At 39.6% G+C, this 19,592-nt stretch overlaps 2 protein-coding genes across 12 annotated transcripts in view; one reads left to right on the forward strand and one right to left on the reverse strand.

Moving 5' to 3' along the window:
• KCNIP4 (potassium voltage-gated channel interacting protein 4) overlaps positions 1–5,986 on the forward strand; it is a 332,118-nt gene extending 326,132 nt beyond the window's left edge. For 10 of the 11 annotated variants that reach the window (XM_064151342.1, XM_064151349.1, XM_064151344.1 and 7 more), the window contains 4 exons: positions 2,239–2,346; positions 3,659–3,763; positions 4,088–4,150; positions 4,401–5,986. In XM_064151342.1, the coding sequence (XP_064007412.1) occupies positions 2,239–2,346; positions 3,659–3,763; positions 4,088–4,150; positions 4,401–4,448 (324 nt within the window). In that variant the 3' untranslated portion in view covers positions 4,449–5,986. Of the gene's footprint in view, positions 1–2,238; positions 2,347–3,658; positions 3,764–4,087; positions 4,165–4,400 lie in introns of all 11 variants that reach the window. The other variant, XM_064151345.1, reaches the window with a different exon arrangement.
• Positions 5,987–5,995: 9 nt separating this feature from the next.
• PACRGL (parkin coregulated like) lies at positions 5,996–19,089 on the reverse strand. Its single transcript, XM_064151354.1, has 8 exons — positions 18,951–19,089; positions 16,104–16,258; positions 15,237–15,304; positions 13,689–13,779; positions 11,944–12,078; positions 9,368–9,475; positions 8,372–8,452; positions 5,996–7,398 (listed from the first exon to the last, which is right to left on the reverse strand). Exons 2-8 carry the CDS (start codon positions 16,239–16,241, stop codon positions 7,342–7,344), a joined length of 678 nt encoding a protein of 225 aa, XP_064007424.1. The 5' UTR covers positions 16,242–16,258; positions 18,951–19,089; the 3' UTR covers positions 5,996–7,341.
• Between the last annotated feature and the right edge of the window lie 503 nt (positions 19,090–19,592).

Here is a 19,592-nt window from a genome sequence, read left to right on the forward strand (position 1 = left end):
ATTGTCTCTGCCAAATGGTATACCTGGTTCATGCACCATTGAGCTGTTGGTAACAAGCACATGGACAGGCGCTGTGCTGCTCCTCACATACACCATCTTCCATCATGCAGAACATTTTTATTCTCTGAGGATCTATCCTGAAATATCCTGAGGATTTAGCCTGTGGCCTTTGAATTGGATTTGTTATTTTAGTATCACTACATTCTTCAATTTCATGGAAGTATATAGAAAACATAACTGGTCCTTACTCAGCTTCTCACAGTTTCCTGTTATGATAAGTTCTTTCTATTGTTGCTGAGATGGATTTCTGCAAAACACTCAAAACCAACATATCTGAACTGTGTGTTATTCCCAAATATATTAATGCCATGTGGAAGGAGATGATCCACTCTTGTAAAGTTCAGAGCACACACCTGGAAGGTTTTTGAGTTGTTTCAGCTCAGACATTCAGTCTCATCTAAACCAGCATAAAGTCAAGTGGGTTTGTGTATGTTTTTAAAAATGGATGATAGAAGGACAGCCTTGCTAATGGGGATATGAATGATGCCAGCAAGCAGCTAACATTTGGATACTGCATCATGGAGAGAGACAGAGAGAGATAATCAGGGAAAGAAAAATAGATATGACTTAGATAGAATAAATGCAAAAATGCTGCTGCTGCCAAATTTTAAAAATAAATGCAGAGTTCTGAAATATAATAAAGCTATTGGAGACCTTTGCAGAGGACTTCAGGAAAAGCTACATCAAGAACATAAAACAACACAGAAAAGATTTGAAGAGATGGTTCTGAATTAGAAAGATTAATTGCTGATGCTGTCATGCGATCGAATCTGTTCTGAATTTCTGGAACATTTTCATACTTCACAGTACATTGTTAAAGAGCTGTTTGGAGATTTAACCCTGTGACCTTCAATTAGTCACTGAGATGTAGACAAGTTGAGCAAAGCCTGTCCAAGATTCATGTATGCATATACCCCAAAAAGCACATATAGTAACTAGTAAGACAGATTAAGAAAACCCAGAGCATACCAGTGGAGTGGTTAAAAATACTGAAGCTGTCAAAAGAGAGGTCTCTGCTTATTTAGATTGTCTGAGGCCATGATAGTTGTGTATGCTCCACTCTATTTGGTATACTTATTTGACTGTGGCATATGAAACCTTTGTAATTTATGTCTAACCTCACTTCCTGTGTTCCTGTTTTCAGGAAACGCATATACTTTGCTGGTGCTGCTAAGACATTTTTCAGCTTTCATTGTCTCTGCTTTAATTTTACTTTAGGATGTCCTCTGTATCTCTGTCAGTGATGCAGATATGCACATTTAAATATAAGCTGTAGCTATATTCTGCTCAACCTGTTGTGCAGATAATTTCTCAGATTTATGGGCTTACTTGCTTATCAAATAGAAAAAGGTGGGGGAGACAGTTAGGAAAAGCTATTATTTAAATAAAGTTAACATACTAAGACATACAGAAGACAGGTGATAATACATCCTAGCTGATATTTTCTCCAATCTGGAAAGATATTCACTAAATGTAAATGAGGTTTGTGCTGTCAGAAGAATATTTATTCATTTTGAAACAAATACCAATATCCAAATACTACATAATCTCAAAACAGCTCTGCAGCAATAAAGAACTGGTGGGTCCCACATGCATTAATGTGATGCATGGACACACAAGAGATATTACTCCCCATCATATTTCCAGTAAAAGGTTTAAGTGTTGAGGTAGATTGTAGCATAGAAAGTTTCAAATGCTGACTAGAGCAGATTGATCTGAGAGGTCTGAGAACCACATATACCACTTCCAACAAGGTACAGAATTAACAAGAAATCAATGTTCCTTAGTAGATAGTTCTCTCAAAATTGGTCTTCTGCGCTTGGATTACTCTAACTCCGATTTAAGCTTGCTTTTTGGACCATTAAACCATAGGGATTGCTTTTACTGCCATTAAGCTCAACAGAAACTGCTTATGAGAGGCATTTCAGAGGATAAATCCAGTAACTGAAAATTATGGCTTCTTTTATGGAAAATTACTCAATTTACTTATTAATTATGAGTATAGTAAACAGTGCCAAGATTGTTGGGGTTTTATTAATAATTAACAATCTTTATCACTTACTCTGAAGCAAAAGGTCTAGAAATAACACATTGGTCCAGACTTCCCTGCTTCTGATTATTCTGGATTTCTGGATGTTTGTGAAAAGCTGCTCAATTCCAAACCTTTTGTCTGTTTAGGATTTCGTTATGGGTCTCTCAATTTTACTGCGAGGGACGGTACAGGAGAAACTGAACTGGGCTTTCAATTTATATGATATAAATAAGGATGGATATATAACAAAAGAGGTAAGCTCTACTTTTTACAGTAATCTCAGCTAAATGTTTTATAGCTAAGATCCATTTTCAAAGCATGGCTCCATTGCCATATTAGATATGTTAACACATAAACATATATTATGAAACTAGATGTATCACAGAATTGTCAGGGTCGGAAGGGACCCCAAGGACCATCCAGTTCCAAACCCCTGCCATGGGCATGGACACTTTCCACTAGATCAGGTTGCCCAAAGCCACATCCAGCCTGGCCTTAAAACTTCCAGGGATGGGGCTTCCACCACCTCCCTAAGTAAGCAGTTCCAGTGTCTCACCACCCTTACAGGGAAAAACGTCTCCCTAACATCGACTCCGAATCTCCCCTCCTCTAGCTTGCATCCATTGCACCTAGTCCTGTCACTACGCAATACTCTAAAAAGTCCCTCACCAGCTTTCTATCCACATGCTGAAAGTAAGGCAATTTTCTCATTTTAAAGGCATATATAAAAGGTAAAAAGGGGAGATCTTCACAGAAGTTGTGAAAGGCCAGAATTCTTCAGGTTCAGAAATGTTTGGCTTAAACACAGGCCTGCGTATTTGCACAAGCAGTCACTAAAATGTGGTAGCTTGGTAGAATATTTGGAGGGAGAAAAAGAATTAAGTAGTGAACCATGATTGTTACTCATTTCAATAATCTACTTGTAAGAATTGTTACTTGAAACAGGATTTATATAAAGAGCTTCCTCTATCACAGTATCACAGTATCATCAGGGTCTATGTTTTATTCTGGAAAGATTCAAACACATACTTTAGTTAGAGTGGGACCAAAGGAGTGTCTTCATAAAAATAAGTGTCTTTTTCCAGTCTGGGTAAATAGGTATGTAGTACAGTTAGAATTTTAAACTTTTAGAAAAGCACTTCATGATTATTCTAAAAGGGTAATAGACATAGAATAATTTCTCAGCATACTGGCACAATGCTTGTTTTTTCAATTATTCTTATAGGTTTTGCCCTATTAATAAAATTCAAAGCCCATAAGGATCATCCCTGTCATAGACAGGGACACCTTCCCCTGGACTCAAAGCTCCACCCATGCATTTGCACATAGTCTAAGTTAAAGTCATACCTATGCTTCTATTTAACAAGTTTATCTATGAAAGCTGAACTCACATGCTAGAATTTCTAGAAATACAGAAGCCATTTGAAGTTGTCTAGTCATAAAATAACAAACACAATCTCAAAATATTCTAAAATGTAAATCCTAAACTGCATGTCTCTGTTCCAAGTTAAAGCAATGTCTACAGCACACTGTATGTGGCAGAGATGTACTTTTTTTCCTCTTCAGGAAATGCTTGATATCATGAAAGCAATATATGATATGATGGGGAAATGCACCTATCCTGTTCTCAAGGAGGATGCACCTAGACAACATGTGGAAACATTTTTCCAGGTGGGTTGGGTAACATAAGAGACAAAAAAACTGCTGTCTTTGGAGGTATGGAAAGGTTTTCCTTCTTGGAAGAGTTTTGCATATCCTACCACTTTTGTAATCCTGCTTTCTTCTGTGTGGTCTGTCCTAAATTTCTCAGATCTAATCATGACACCACATTATTCAGCAATAAGCTTCTTAAGCTTGTTCTGTTCTATCACTTACTACGTCTTTTCAGCACTTTGGCCTTGGTGTTGCTAGGCTGCTATGTAACTGAAATGAACAATAGCAAGGACTTGTTATACACAGGAGGCTAAACACAACATTCTTATTCTTCCTGAATAGAAAATGGACAAAAACAAAGATGGAGTAGTCACCATAGATGAATTCATTGAGAGCTGTCAGAAAGTAAGTACGTGGTGGTAAGTACTGAAGCTGTATCTTGGCTGTAGTTTTGGTTTTATTAATATACAGAAAAACCTATTTTAAGTGTAGATCCATTACCAGCATTTTTTCTGCTAAGAAATTCTCCAAACAAGCTAAAAGTTGTAACTAACTATAAGTGTAAAATAGTTAGCTCCACCCAATTTCACTGTGGCTATTGGCCAGCTATACTCCTAATGCTGTATGATTCTTTTTGTTGTCTCTTATTTTACAGGATGAGAATATAATGCGATCCATGCAGCTCTTTGAAAATGTGATTTAATGAAGACATTAGGTCTACAACTCATGGACAAATACGAGCTGTTCCACAACATTATCTACAAGATGGATTTCCCACTATCCTAAATAAAATTACTCAGCTTTCCACTGAGACATGTATTATGCAAATAGATTTTTTTATTACAAACTTTTCCCAACAAAACCCCCTTTCTAAATGATACCATTTAGCACTTCAGCAGTCGTTACTTAGCTAACAAGACTGTTCTGAAAGAGAGGTTTTTACTCCAAACTCAAAACAAAACCTGACATTATGCAGCTTTACTATCATTCCAGCTTCTAGATAAAACTGATACTTTCACAAGCAGATTAAATAAATGCTCTTATGTTTTGCTACTCATTTGTACTGGATTAAGCTCCAGGTGTTTAAGTGTATTATTTCTTAAATCTTAGCTTCTAATTTATACAGAGGCATTACCAAGTATTCTCTTTTCATGTTGGTATGCTGTAGTGCTCATTTTTCAAATAATACTTTGAGTTAAAGTGCTGTAATTAATGTGCAATGCACATCTTGCTGCAATTGCCTTCTACCTTTTTCTCTTAAAAGAACCCCCCAAACCTAACTAACTAAAGAGATAACTTGAAAGGGAGAGATTATAGAACAGGAAAAAAGGGTACTGCTTACAGGTAGATGTACTCCCCAACAACTCTGAGTAAGCCTCTTACTGATCACACTTACCTAGTAAATCTGCATTTCAATTATTGTGACTTGAATATCAGGAGTCCTGCATCCTGTGTTTCTAATTCTTCCTGGAGGTGTCTGCAATGTTCTTTGCTTAAAATCAAGGATCTTCTGAGGTTTTCATGAAGAAACTTTATGTGGATCCTAACACTTTCTGCCTTTAATGAAGAAAAAGGCATGAACTTCTTTGGAAACTTCCATTCCACTTCAGTGCTCAGAATGAATGTAGTACGTAGCAACATCTACTAATATCGACTGCTAGACAGGCTAATATCTGTTTCAGCTTTTTGTAGTATCTTTAATTATGAGACAGAGTCAGGAAAAAAAATGGAAACTTCAGCTATATAATACCATCTATGTGTGATAAATGCATTTCATTTTTTTAGGATCATTTCTTCATTAAGATTGGAGCTAACTGAATTCTGAACCTAGAAAGACTTTTCTAAAAAAGTATGTACCTAAAATATAAGACTGGCCCCCTCCCACATGCCCTTGTCATTTTTAAGACATACTGTCCACAGAATTTATGCCCATACTTGGAAATAGGTGAAATGCTATCCGAGATTGGCCAATCTTCATTGTGACAGCGCTGCAGAAAACACGACAGGGGATTAATGAAGAAAGAAGAAAGTTGCAAGCATTATTTTGCAAAAAAAAAACATATCAGGTATCTATTCTGGTGTAGAGATGGGAAGTTAGTGGCATGTTGAAGGCTGCTCTGCTATCACCAGTGTAGGATAAGAGTAGTACAGTACATGTACACCTGAAATCTGCTGTAGTGTGTTTATGTAAACTAAATGTGCACATTTTGTAAAAAAATAAATAAACATGATGAAACCTAAGCAGCAGGATTGAGTTTTTGGAGTTGTTTAATTTGAAGAAATGTAAGTAACATTTTTGCCAATAAATGTGTTGTGGGTAGTTGTTTTGGTTTTTTTCCCCAAAGCTTAAACGCAAGGATCTTGACATAGCACAGCTCTGATCCCAGCAGAGATCTTAGCAGAGTCAGAAGTAAATTTAATTTAGCCAAGCACTGGTATTTTTCCAAAAACTATGAAATTTCTTTTATCCTATGCAACAGCATTTTCAGATGACCAAAAAAAACCTCCAACACTTCCAACAACTTTCCTCAGGGGAAAAGAATCCATGGTAAATTTTGCTACTTCAGGCAGCTTTCTCTCAGAGAGTAGCTCAAATGCCAATAGCAGCATGGACCCTGAACAATATTTATTACAAAACCTGTTAGAAATTACATTGCAATTAAGTTCAAAGACATTCACAAACACTGCACCCCACAAGGCTCGAGAGCCAGGTAAGCTGTCTTCTGCAATCTTTTTGTTGTCTTTTACTTGTGTTTTTTTTCACAGAATTCCTGCTGAGAAGTTTATTAGCTTGTCTGAAGCTGAATTCACAAGCTAGTCCCAAGTATAGCTATCTGTAGCATCACGGAACTCAATGCACAGGGAGCACAGTACAAATACCGCAAGGTTGCCTTCCTACATCTAACTTGCATTCACTAAATCCAAAGCTAACTAGGCTGGGGCTCAGTGCAGTAACATGATGCCTCTGCACTGTATTCTCCAGAGCCTCTCCAGCTTCTCAAAACAATGTCCTGAGAAAGTGCTGAGCAAATTAATTACTTTTGTACCATATGCTACCTGTTCAGTGTGTTCACCTTCATACCTTTAAAAGCTGACCATCAAGAAGTTTCGATGAGTTCTCATAGTTCTGTATCTAATCCATTAGGTGCTGATGAACCCAAACTATATCCATTATGGCACAAAGTAAGTTATGTTTCAGAAGTGGGCATATGTAACTTATCCCCTAGTTACTAGGTTATTTTGCATCACACAGATGTAAAAAACATACTAAACACTGCAAAAATATTAAAGGAAATAGTCATTTACAACAAAATAAGGATTAATACTTACTCTGTCTTCAATAGCCAGTTTGTCCATGTCATTGTAAGCACAATGCACACATAAATAGCCACCACTAGAGACAGAATTATTGTTAAGAAATACTCTTCCACAATTGCATAGTTACCAGCTGATTGATAGGGCTTTTCCCACTTTTCGTCATACTCAAGAACTGGGCTTAAGAGAATCTAGCATTCACCAAATAAGGGGCAGTGATGTCCACAGGCAGTTTCTTCCCAAACTTCACTTTGCAGTACAAAGCACTACAGCTGACTTGTTCAAGAGGCGACAGAACAATAGGTTGGAATTTTAGATTTGATGATAGCCACAGTTGCCTGTTGGTGAGAACATAACAGCTTTAAACAAAAGAAAGAGGTCTGGTACTACATGAGAGAGAGAGAAGTATCTTGACTCAAAGGAACACGAAGCCTGCATCCCAGGCATACTGGAGCAAGACTGAGTCAGGGGTCAGAAGCTATTTACTAGCTGACATTTGGTGAATTTTTCAGTTGCTCTTCACAGGCATCTGCCTTACACTACACTGTACAAGAAGCTCACATGCTTCACTTCGCATAAGAAACAACTAGTTTCTAAATGCTGCAATGCCCAAGTTGGGCATAAGAACTTTTATTAGGCATCCTGAATATTGCTTCATGCAACTAACCTGTTTGTCACACCAGTTTAAATGCTGGGGAAAAAGACATAGAGAAATGGAGAATTTTCAAGAAAGACCAGCAAATATCTCATTTAACCAACCAAGTCCACATAAACCACCCAACAAGGACAACAAAATGTTCCAAGCAAGTATCATGCATATGGCTCCACATGGATGCACACTTGCTCCTAAAAAGAGTTCTGAATGGGGCTTGGGGTGCTGTGCTCTGAGTCCAGTTATGCACCTTCTTATGTAGGTATGAATCCTTTGGAACATTTTACTGAGACATACTCCTGTATTTCCTGCTCAGAGATTAAAATGGAGAATACAAAGGTTAAGTATGGGGTAAAAAAAAGGCAACAAAACCTAATTGGCAAAAGGTGGATTTACCCACACTAGACTTCTTAATGTCATTTCTATTACCACTCAATAGGTAAAACAGTAAGACAAGTACTTCATTATGGACAGGAATGCAGCTTTGCTGATTGCCACTGTGCAAAATCCTGTGGTCAATCCTATACAAACAGTTGTGACATATAAAAAGAAACAGTTTTCAGGCTAAGGCTCTTAATCTGAAAGGCAGACATGGAAGTTACTTTGCCAAAGTTCCATTCACATATGCAGATTATAGAATAATCATCTGATCAACTCACCTTTCCACCATATAGTTCCAACTTTTGTAAAGCAATAGTAATTTTTTCCTTAAATTTCTTGTCCATTAATCTCCTTGAAAGCTATTGGAAAAATAAAATAAAAGTTTGTAGCAAAATACAGCACAACATATACAAAGAGGTTAATATTATTACATTTTGTTACTTTATTTCATTTTATTTCTGGAAAATGAAAGCCAAAAAGAATCATCACTTTATAGCTTGTAAATAATGGCAAAGTAAGGAACTCAGTCAAGGTAAAAGGAATAATAAATTTTCAAGAGGTATCAACTCCAAAAAAAAACCCAAAATCTTCCTTTTACAGCACAGTCCATGTGAAAAGTCAATACATGAACTGAAGCAGCTTTATTATAATTGAAATAAAAAATAAACAACTGTAATTTGTCTCTTCTGCTTTAGTTACCTTGTCTGTGTTTGGTTCCACGTATCTAAAAGGCTCTTTTATTTTGCTGTAAAAGTGCACTTTGGAAGCAGGCTAAACAAAACCACAAAAAGCCTGTCTGACAGAGGAAGGATGTCTGCAAGAGGACTAAGCGTAAAAATACTTTCCATAACCCTGCTCTAAGTTTAATTAACAGAAACTTCTTTGTGCAGAATTCTCATCTGAAAGAAGTGGAAATATTTGCTTATGCTAATTTATTGCAACTCTCACACATTCTTTACAATATTCACATGTAAAATGCAAAACCTGATTTTGCAATAATCATAAACTTCACCTCAGGTTTGAATCTGGAACTTCTCAACAGTACAGATAGCACTTCCATTATTCTCTGATTTATGTTAACAAGTTTTGGCCCTTACTAGAACTTATAAGTCACCATTTTACTGAAGAATGATAGACTTACACAGAGGAACATATGAAATAGTGTTTTTTGTGTGGAACTGCTGAGTTCTCCACTTAATCTATGCAGATATTATTATAAATATCTCAACAAAAGTACCATAAAAATACAGAGGAGTTTCAGCACTAAAACTTACATTTGTGAGTAGATGCTTAAGGTGATCATTAAGAGATGGACCAACAACAGCACTCAGTTGAACTAAAGCATCCAATCCCCTCCCAAATACTTCATCATCTGAATGGGCCTTCAGAGGGAAAAAAGAAGAAAATCCTGTCAGCAATGCTTGTACAAATGCCCAGGTTCTTCAAACTGTAATCACTACATTATAGCTGTGTATAGTAATTTTCAAAACAAACCCCACTGTGTGGCTACCAATCATTATAATGTTACAAGCTTAGAAATACAAATACAAAGTTACTGTATGTAAGTATCTAAAGGTAACATTTAAAAAACAAAGTATATCTCTAAAGTAGAAAATAAAAGTATCCACAAAATATCAAACTTGCATTTCTTCTGAGGCAAGGAAACAAAAGATCTGTTAATGCTGAAAATAAAAAAGTGGCAGGTAAAGCAAACGGTTTACTACAGCAATGATTTCAGTGCTGCCCAGCATATCAGAAAGAACTTTCTAAATGTAGGTATGCTGAAATTAGGAGACACCATTTTTGTTACAACTGTAATGAATTCAGAGTGATTCCTATGAACTGCACAAGAATAATTTGTGTTCGTTGGAAAAACACAAGAGATGCTGAATTTCTGGCTTAATCAGTTTAGTCCTCTGCCAACTAAAGCTTTGTCACCTTGTCAGCAATTATCAAGCTCTTACCTACTTCTAGGGTGCTTTGCAATCTTTATTACTCCCCTGGGAAGGTTCTTCTATACCCAGGTTCTCTAATGGTTAGTTTTCTCCCTCATCCCTTACCAGAGAAATCACAGTATCACCAAGGTTGGAAGAGACCTCATAGATCATCAAGTCCAACCCTTTACCACAGAGCTCAAGGCCAGACCACGGCACCAAGTGCCACGTCCAATCCTGCCTTGAACAGCCCCAGGGACGGCGACTCCACCACCTCCCTGGGCAGCCCATTCCAGTAGCCAATGACTCTCTCAGTGAAGAACTTTCTCCGCACCTCAAGCCTAAATTTCCCCTGGCGTAGCTTGAGGCTGTGTCCTCTCGTTCTGGCGCTGGCCACCTGAGAGAAGAGAGCAACCTCCTCCTGGCCACAACCACCCCTCAGGTAGTTGTAGACAGCAATGAGGTCTCCCCTGAGCCTCCTCTTCTCCAGCCTAAACAATCCCAGCTCCCTCAGTCTCTCCTCGTAGGGCTTGTGCTTGAGGCCTCTCACCAGCCTCGTTGCCCTTCTCTGGACACGCTCAAGCATCTCAATGTCTCTCTTAAATTGAGGGGCCCAGAACTGGACACAGTACTCCAGCTGTGGTTTAACCAGTGCAGAGAACAGGGGCAGAATGACCTCCCTGCTCCTGCTGGCCACACCATTCCTGATACAGGCCAGGATGCCATTGGCTCTCTTGGCCACCTGGGCACACTGCTGGCTCATGTTCAGGCAGGTATCAATCAGCACCCCCAGGTCCCTTTCTGTTTGGCTGCTCTCCAGCCACTCCGACCCCAGCCTGTATCTCTGCATGGGGTTGTTGTGTCCAAAGTGCAGCACCCGGCACTTGGGGCTATTGAATGCCCTCCAAATGGACTAAAAAAAAATATTTTATTATTTATTCTTTATTTGGTTCCAGTACTTATACTGCCCTTTGTTTAAACAGTTGGTTTTCCAATTTAATACTCGAGCCCTGAATGTTTGGGTTTTGTAACTAGAAGCCATCAACTGCTTGTATAGTAGAACATTTAACAAGACTTTATACCAAAAGAGTGCAACAATGACAATTAGCAGATGAGGAACAGTAACTGGAAAAAGCAAAAGATTCTTTTTTTTCTAATTTAGTCTTCAAACTAAACTGAAGATACTGATAACACACAACTCTGATCTTATATCACACCACTGATCTGAGCTCACAAAGAGTTTTCAAACTTTCAGCCATCTCTACAAAACCAGAACTGAAACACAGCTAGATTAAAGGGCAGCAAGTAGCTGAACCAGAAAAGGGCTCTGCAAGATATGAAAAAGATCCAAGAGAGATTAACTTTGAAGCCAATACTTCTACCTCACTTTATCTCCTGAAGGAATAGAAAAGTTAAAAACATGGGTCAAACATTTTAACTGTATTTTTCCCTTTTCCTCATTGGCATATTAAGGTTTATCTTTGCAGTATGCTTTGGAATTTTAATGTCACAGATGAATATTTATTCATGCATCTCCATTTTACTTCACCTTAATTATTTTTTGGCCTGTCATTATGTGGATATATAGAACCGCTAGCCATACAGATATTTATTTCTGCTTATATTCAGATCTCTAATAGAACATTTCCACATAGTTTACCCAAAGATACTGCCACATAACTATAGGAGAAGCTGCCCATCTGAATTTACAGTTAGACAGCTAACAAACTAAGATAGGCTTAACATGAGAAGAACAAACTACTTCCACGCCCTCAAACAGCAAATCAAAAGCCCGTGGAATAGATTTATCATGTTAGTATTTTCCATGTAGTCCTCACCAGCACAAAAGGGAAAAAAACCCCAAAATAAAATGGTAAAAAACCCATAAAAATCTCTGCATGAAGAGGAAGACATACCAATGCAGCCTTTAGTACTGGAACTAGACGAGGCAACAAGGGAATTGCTTTTTCAGAAGCACCTTCAACCATAAGTAATTCTTTAAACCCCTCAATCGAAACAAAGGTATAGGGATGTTTTGTCTCTCGTAGACCCTGTTGCAAATATAAAACATGTTTGCTTAGTAGTGAGCTTTCTTTTAAACAAACAAAAAACCAAAACATTGTAAAAGATCCACCTAGCAGCAAGATTGTGCAGTATCAGTTCAAAACATAAAATGCACTAACTCCACCATGTGGAGCCACTGAGTAAAACTCTGCTCACAGAATATTCGTTTTTCTTTCGGAACATCGACTATTAAAATTCACATTATGAATATTGCCAATTGAATCAATATTTGTACTTCATGACCTTTCATCTGACTACCCAATGTAAGTTTTGAAGAAGATCATGAACAAGAACAGCCTATTTTTGTAAATGTTTTTGTACCTCGAAGGAAAAAAAGGAAGGTGCACCATGGAAGGAAAGACAGCTCACCCACCACACACACCACTCAGCAAGACTAACAACTTGTAGATGGTACAAATGTGCACTCCTAGTGAAGTTGTGATTAGAAGAAATCAAAGGAAGGTGTCCGGAGAAGGACCACGAAGATGATCAGAGGGATGGAGGACCTCTCCTGTGAGGAGAGACTGAGGGACTTTGGGCTGTTCAGTCTGGAGAGGAGAAGGCTTCGAGGTGACCATATTGTGACCTTTCAGTATCTTAAGAGGTCCTGCAAGAAAGCTGGGGAGGGACTTTTTAGGATGTCAGGTAGTGACAGGACTAGGAGAATGGAACAAAGCTAGAAATGGGTAGATTCAGACTCTATGTTAGGAAGAAGTTCTTTACCACAAGAGTGGTGAGACCCTGGAATCGGTTGCCCAGGGAGGTGGTTGGAACCCCATCCCTGGAGGTGTTTAAGGCCAGGCTCAATGAGGCTCTAGACAGTCTGAACTAGTGTGATTCCCATGGGCAGGGGCATTGGATCTAGATGATCCTTGTGGCCCCTTCCAACCCTGACTGACTCTATGATTCTAAGATATAAAGCCCTGTGTCTGAAGTCTTTTTATTTTCCATAACAAGAACTCCAAAGTACTTCAGGTATTGACAGCTTTGTTTAATGTTACAATAAAAAAAAATCCCAACCAACAACAGCAAAACTAAAAAACAACCCACAAAAAAACCCTATCCCCCATCACTTTACTGCCACACTAGATTCAACATTTATTTAGGCTCCTGGAACATGTTTGGTGATAAATGTCACAGATGATGCAGAGAAAAAGAACCCTGAACATAAGAGAAAGAGCAACACTATATATTATTTACAGGAACCTATTTCTACTGTGCACTACCAAGGAGAGCACTCTTATAGGTAGATTTTATATTCCAAAATAATCAAAAGTATTTTCTTTACAAAAGAACCTCTAAAGCCACAAATAGATTGAAGTATTTCATTCAGCAGTTGGGAACCTGAGATGCAGTCTTGTATTTGGCCAGTGACTCCAAGAATAAATAGTTCTACCTAGAGGTGCTCTGAATGCCTTAACCGAACAACTACAAAGGGCAATGTTCTTGTCCACCTTCATTCATACAAGATGGAAAAAAACATGTTTGTGAGTATAATTCCTTAGTAGGTCTAAGTTAGGTAGCTTAGCTTGTTAGAAAATTCCATTTGCAACTAAGAAATTCTGTATCCTTAACTTCGAAAGAAAATGGAATTTACCTCTGCCAGTGTAAGAAGAAGAGGGTCAAAGGGAACAGTTTCCGGAGGGCATTCCCATCGCAGTTTGTGCTTCACTGAGCCATGCACTAACCTATATATATATAAAGAATAAAGTTTTAACAAATTAGTATTTATTGCTAACACTTTTCACTTTAAATCACCAATTGCTTTTCAATATTACTGTAATATACACAGTTTCAAGACATACTGCTCTTAGTGAAGTGCATAATGATATTTAACAGTGCAATTATTATAATTCCCAAATACGTCTGTTTTCAAAATTGTGCTCCAAATCACACAGAAATTACAAAATAATATTTACTAAAATTATAGCTGTCTCTCGTATTGACACAGAAGATGCTTCCTTTGCAAAGTTTCTTATTTTGGTACATATCAAGAAACATTTTCCTCAAATAACAACTGGCAAAGAAATCAGCTGAAACTGATAGAAAATCACATTGGAATTTCTATGTTACTATTAAGATACAGAGAAAAGCTATGCATTAATGATCATTTTATACATATGTATATGTATTACTCACAGAATATATCTGGTTGAAAGAGATCCCAAAGATCATGCAGCCCAGCCCTTGACCCAGCACTGAAGGCTCAGCACTAAGCCATGTCCCTAAGCATCAGATCCACATGCCACTTGAGCACCCCTAGGGATATCAACTCCACCACTGCCCTGTTCAGACCATTCCAGTGTTTGATAGTCCTCTAGGTGAAGAAGTATTTCCTAACATCCAGCCTAAACCACCCGTGGTGCAGCTTGAAACCATTTCCTCTAGTTATGTCACTTGCCACCAAGGAGAAGAGGCTGCACCCTCCTTGCATCAACCTCCCTCCAGGTAGTTGTAGAGAGCGATAAGCTCTTCCCTCAGCCTCCTCTTCTTCAGACTGAACAACCCCAGCTCCCTCAGAAACTTCTCATAGGCCATGTGGTCCAGGCCCCTCAACAGCCTTGTTGCCCTTGTGATTACATAAACTGTCCTAATGATTACATACATTTTTATTAAGTATCTCTGCATCCACTTGACACAACACTACAGTGCTTATTGTCTAGGCAAGTGTGTAACTTAAAATAGCATAGATTATTACCTACAGGTAGCTTTCTTAGTGTCTGATACTTCTAACAACTACAGGATTCAAATACTCAAGAAAATGTTGCCAGATGACTATACTTAGACAAAAAACTGCAAGATGTCTACTTAATAAAATGGTACTAATTTTATTATCTTTGTTAGTAAGGAGAAGTAAACACCATTACCTCAAGAAATCATCTTCTTTCATGAAAGAAGTTTAGTAAACCAAATCTGCAAACACTTTTTAACATAAGGCTTCAGTATTAGAATAGCATAAAGAAAAGGAACCAAAAAAAGGACAATTTTAAAGATGTGGAAAAGCATGGAAAATTGCTTTCTGCTTTGAAAAAAAGTATCAGAAATATTTCAGAAACTAGTGGAAACAAACAGCCAAAGTGAAAAATCAAACATGCCTACCTAATCATAAAGTACTTAAATTAAAATAGCCAACAAACCAACACACCTGCATGGAATGCCACCTTTGGCGTATATAGCAGCAAAGGCAGAACTCCGGTGAGAATAAGCACCAAACTGTGAAGACAGAGAAAAGAACATTATTTATTGCTAACAGTAATGTTTGACAACTATTATGAACATGTTAAAACTGCAGTTTACAAAAAAATTAACTTAGTAATATGATTCTAAACTTAATCAAAAAAAGTACTGCAGCTCTAGGGTGACAAAGAGAAAACTGCTTTTCAAGACCATCTGGCTAGAAAGCCATGAAACTGAACAAATACTGAACAGTCAGTGATCTGCTGGTATTACTTTATCCTTCTATTTTTTCTTGTAGATCTTTATCCAGATATGTGTTATATCCTATAACAGACTAAGAACCTCTCATTTTCCTGATGCACATACTGTTGTTACACTGGTAACATACAGAAGGCAGATGTACTCCAGTTCCATCTTGCTCTGAGTATTACAACAGTACAAGGTGGCAAGATGGTATAAGAGTACTGGAAAGCAGCAGAGTGGTTCATTTTGAGTGAGAATCTAGGAAGGACTCACTAGAGGAGCAAACTAAGAGCTTCACTAGAGGAAAGTTGCACAGAGGTTGTTTTTTTTTTAAAGTACCTAGAGAATGTAAGAGTTCCCATGCAAGCTGTAACTGTAACAAAAATCCTCTTTTAATAAAGTAATAAGCATATTACACGTCAGGCATCTGAGTTTAGAAATTAAGGAATGTATGATTAATAACAGAAGTTGAAATTTCCAACACAGGACCAGAAGCAACATGTTCTCCACGTGTTCTACAGGTTAAGGAAGGAAATGCCTTCCAACAAGAGATCTGTTTGAAACCAACTGAAAACTCACCACCTGTACTTACTGGATCAATAGTTTTAGGATTCAGCTTGTCGCTAGGCTTTGGCTGTGGTTTAACAGCAGATTCTGGAGAATACGGTAAAGGAGATGTCTTACTTTTCGGCACTGCAGTCTTTGGTTTTGCTCGGATGTCTGATGACATTCTTAAAACATTGTTTCCTAGATTTGAAGAAGATTATAAACTTAAAATCATTTTCATTCCTGTGTGGCAGAATATCAAGGAATCCCCAGGCCCAAAGACTCAGATGAACAGTCAGACAAGAAAATCTGAGCGAGTACACTAGAGAAGAAATCCTTACTGCCAAGAAAAAACAGGTTTTCAAATGTCAAAAAAAATATAAAGTGTGAAAATGATAGTTTTGAATGTTAGGATTTCTGAAGTGATAAGGTAACAAAAGTTCTGTAGATACACAGACTCATAATCAGAATCACAGAATAGAATCAAATCGTTTGGGTTGGAAGGGACCTCAAAGACCACCCAGTTCCAACCCCCTGCCATAGGCAGGGACACCTCCCACTAGAACAGATCACTCAAGGCCTCATCCAACCTGGCCTTGAACACCTCCAGCAAGGGAGTATCAACAACATCCCTGGGCAAACTGTTCCAGCAACTCACCACCCTCACTGGAAAGAACTTCTTCCTAACATCTAATTTGAATCTCCTCATAACAGAACTGCTCCAGCCCTCTAATCATCTTCATGGCCCTCCTCTGGACTCATTCTAAGAGTTCTATGTCCTTCTTGTGCTGGGGACTCCAGAATTGCACACAGTACTCCAGGTGGGGTCTGACAAGAACAAAGAGGGAGAATCCCCTCCCTTGCCCTGCTGGCCACACTTCTCTTGATGCAGCCCAGCACACAGCTGCTGTCTGGGCTGCACGTGCACACGGCCAGCTCATGCTGAGCTTTTCATCAACCCAGACCCACAGGTTCTTTTCCTCAGGGCTCCTTAGCCATTCACCACCTGCACCTGTGCTTGGGATTGTGCTGACACAGGTGCAAGACCTTACCCCTGGCCTTGCTGAATTTTATGAGGTTGGCCTAGGCCCACCTTTCCAGCCTGTTCAGGTCCCTGAGCTCTGGTTGCACAATCAGTTTCTTTGTATTTCTCCCAGGTTACCTGTCCTTGCTTCCACTTTCTGTAGGCTTTCTTCTTGCATCTAAGTGTGTACAGGAGCTCTCTATTCATCCATGCAGGCCTCCTGGCATTCTTACCTGCCTTCCTCTTTTTTGGAATACATTGCTCCTGGGCCTGGAGGAGGTGATCCTTGAACACTGATCAGATTTCCTGGGCCCCCCTTCCTTCCAGAGTTTTTTTCCCATGGCACCCTGACAAAGAGGTCCCTAGGTCCCTGAAGAGGTTGAAATCTGTTCTTCTGATGTCCAGAACAGGGAGTTTGCTAGGCACCCTCTTTGATGCCTAGATGATCTTAAACTCTACTATTTCATGGTCACTGCAGCCAAGGCTACCCTTCAGCTTCACTACACTCAAAGCAGTTCATCCCCCCTCTTTCCTACAATGTTCAGAATACAGCCCTATCTTTAGGGAGTCACTTAAAAAGCCACAATTAGACAATTATGTCTCTTCAGAGGACACAAAAACTGACAAAAACTTAACTCTTCTGTTTGCAAAATCAAAACCAGAAATAATTTCAAGTCCTAAATGGCAAAAAAAAAAAAAAATCCAACACAGAAAGAACATCTACTGATTTTACAAGTGCCACTTTAACCACATCTGAGTTAGAAAGTACATTTTTAACTACCAGAAAAATGAGAATCAAAATAGACTTATACCCCAAAAAACCCTCAAATGCTTTTGACATCAACATATATCACTTAATAGTGCTATCAGTGTCAGCCTCTGAAATGCACCAAGTACTCAGAATGTGAGCAGTCATCTTCCTAACAGTATTTTTCTCAGAAGAAGTATTCAAAATTAATCCAGATGTATGCAAATTATTTTCCACGAAGTAAACAAGACACATGCCAAGGGCTTTACTGAAGTTTTAACTAATGATAAAATCTAGAAGCATCTGAAAACTCATTGGTTGTACCATCGAAGAACGTAAACAATAAAAGGTGTGAGGACAGGAAACGGTTAGCGCTTTGGGGCAAAAATAAAGCTAGCAGTAAAGGAGAGTGATAATAAATGAGATAACATGCCTGTGTACTGGCAGAAGAGGAGGCAGCAGAATGGAAAAGGGAATCAGGTCTCAACCTTCGGAGTAAGATGAAAGTTCTTGTGTAGCCACAAGCTGGGAAAGTCACACGTATCTGCGGAGAGCTCGGACAGCAGAAGTGTAGTTTGAATCAAACAAGTGACTTGAAAGGTTTGATACAGAAGTGAGTCATCCTGCTGACAGACCGACGACTTCAAGCAAACAGAAAACATCAGAAGTACAGACATCAGAAATAGAAAGAGCGTTTTAGAAGCCACCTTGCAAAGGAGAAAAAGCGTGGGCTGGGTGTGAGTTCTAGAAGACTCTTAAGAGAGGTGGGATGAAAGAAGCAGGACTTTCAGGACGAGGTTTTCGAGGCTCACCCTGGTGCGTTAACTCTCGAAGTGCAGGGAGAGCAGAGAAAAAAAGATGAGGGACACCAAGCACGGTAACCGCGAAGAGGCTCAAACAGCAAGGCTCCAGCAAATTGCCAGAAGCCAGCGGACTCACCCTCACGAAGGACGTGCGACCCGGCGAGCAGACACGGCGCCTCACGCCCCGGGCCCCTCTGCCCTCCCCACAGCTCCCACTCTCTCCCGAGAAGCCCCGATGAAGGTGGCCAGGGGGAAGCGCCAGGCCGGTGGACACCGAGCCCTCCGGGAAGGGCGACCGCCCAGTGCCCCTCAGCCTACCTGCAGGACTGTAGGAGGGAAACCGGCGGCGACACGCAAGGCCCGGCCCGGCGCTATCAAGCAGCCGCAGGCGCACACCTGAGCAGGCCAGCAACCCCTGCGCGCCCGGGCACACCTCCTGCCAGTTACCAAGGCAACTACGGGCCGCCGAGAGTCCAATCTTCCTCTGCAGGCCGAGTTCGGCGGCGGCAGGAGTGGCCCGGGCCGGTGTCCGCGGGCAGCTTGTGGGTGGTGGGGTGCCGCGCTGGGAGCTGTGGCCGCGGGCTTGCCGGGCTAGACTGGCCGCTGGGTGCTGATGAGAGGCTGAGACACCGACTTCAACTAATCGGAGTTCAATGCTTGCTGAAGAAAGATGTCAATTACTCTTAAATGCTTGCTAAGTTATGATTAAAAGCTAAAACCATGATATGATTGTAACAGGGACGGGAAGTTACCAGCTGGCACTGCCATCCGTTTGTAACCACTTTCTTCCCTGGGAAGAAATAATGGGAAGTGGTAATTGAGGGCACTTGGGAAGCACTTTTTGGAAACACAGAAGGGAAGAAAATTACAAATAATTAGTCACAGAACGGTAGGGGCTGGAAGTGACCTCCTGAGATACCTACTCCAAGTTCCATGCTAAAGCAGGAAGGAAGAGTTCTG

The sequence above is a fragment of the Pogoniulus pusillus genome, chromosome 11 (genome assembly GCF_015220805.1).
Source record: "Pogoniulus pusillus isolate bPogPus1 chromosome 11, bPogPus1.pri, whole genome shotgun sequence".
Classification (NCBI taxonomy): domain Eukaryota; kingdom Metazoa; phylum Chordata; class Aves; order Piciformes; family Lybiidae; genus Pogoniulus; species Pogoniulus pusillus.

Bases quoted from the DNA above. Each gene is read 5' to 3' on its own strand.
- PACRGL (XM_064151354.1), bottom strand. From the start codon at position 16,241: ATGTCATCAGACATCCGAGCAAAACCAAAGACTGCAGTGCCGAAAAGT. The intron at 12,079-13,688 runs GTAAATTCCATT...TATTTGCAACAG, and splicing joins TTCTTCTTACACTGGCAGAG to GGTCTACGAGAGACAAAACA. The intron at 9,476-11,943 runs GTATGTCTTCCT...TTCCCTCTGAAG, and splicing joins CAGTACTAAAGGCTGCATTG to GCCCATTCAGATGATGAAGT.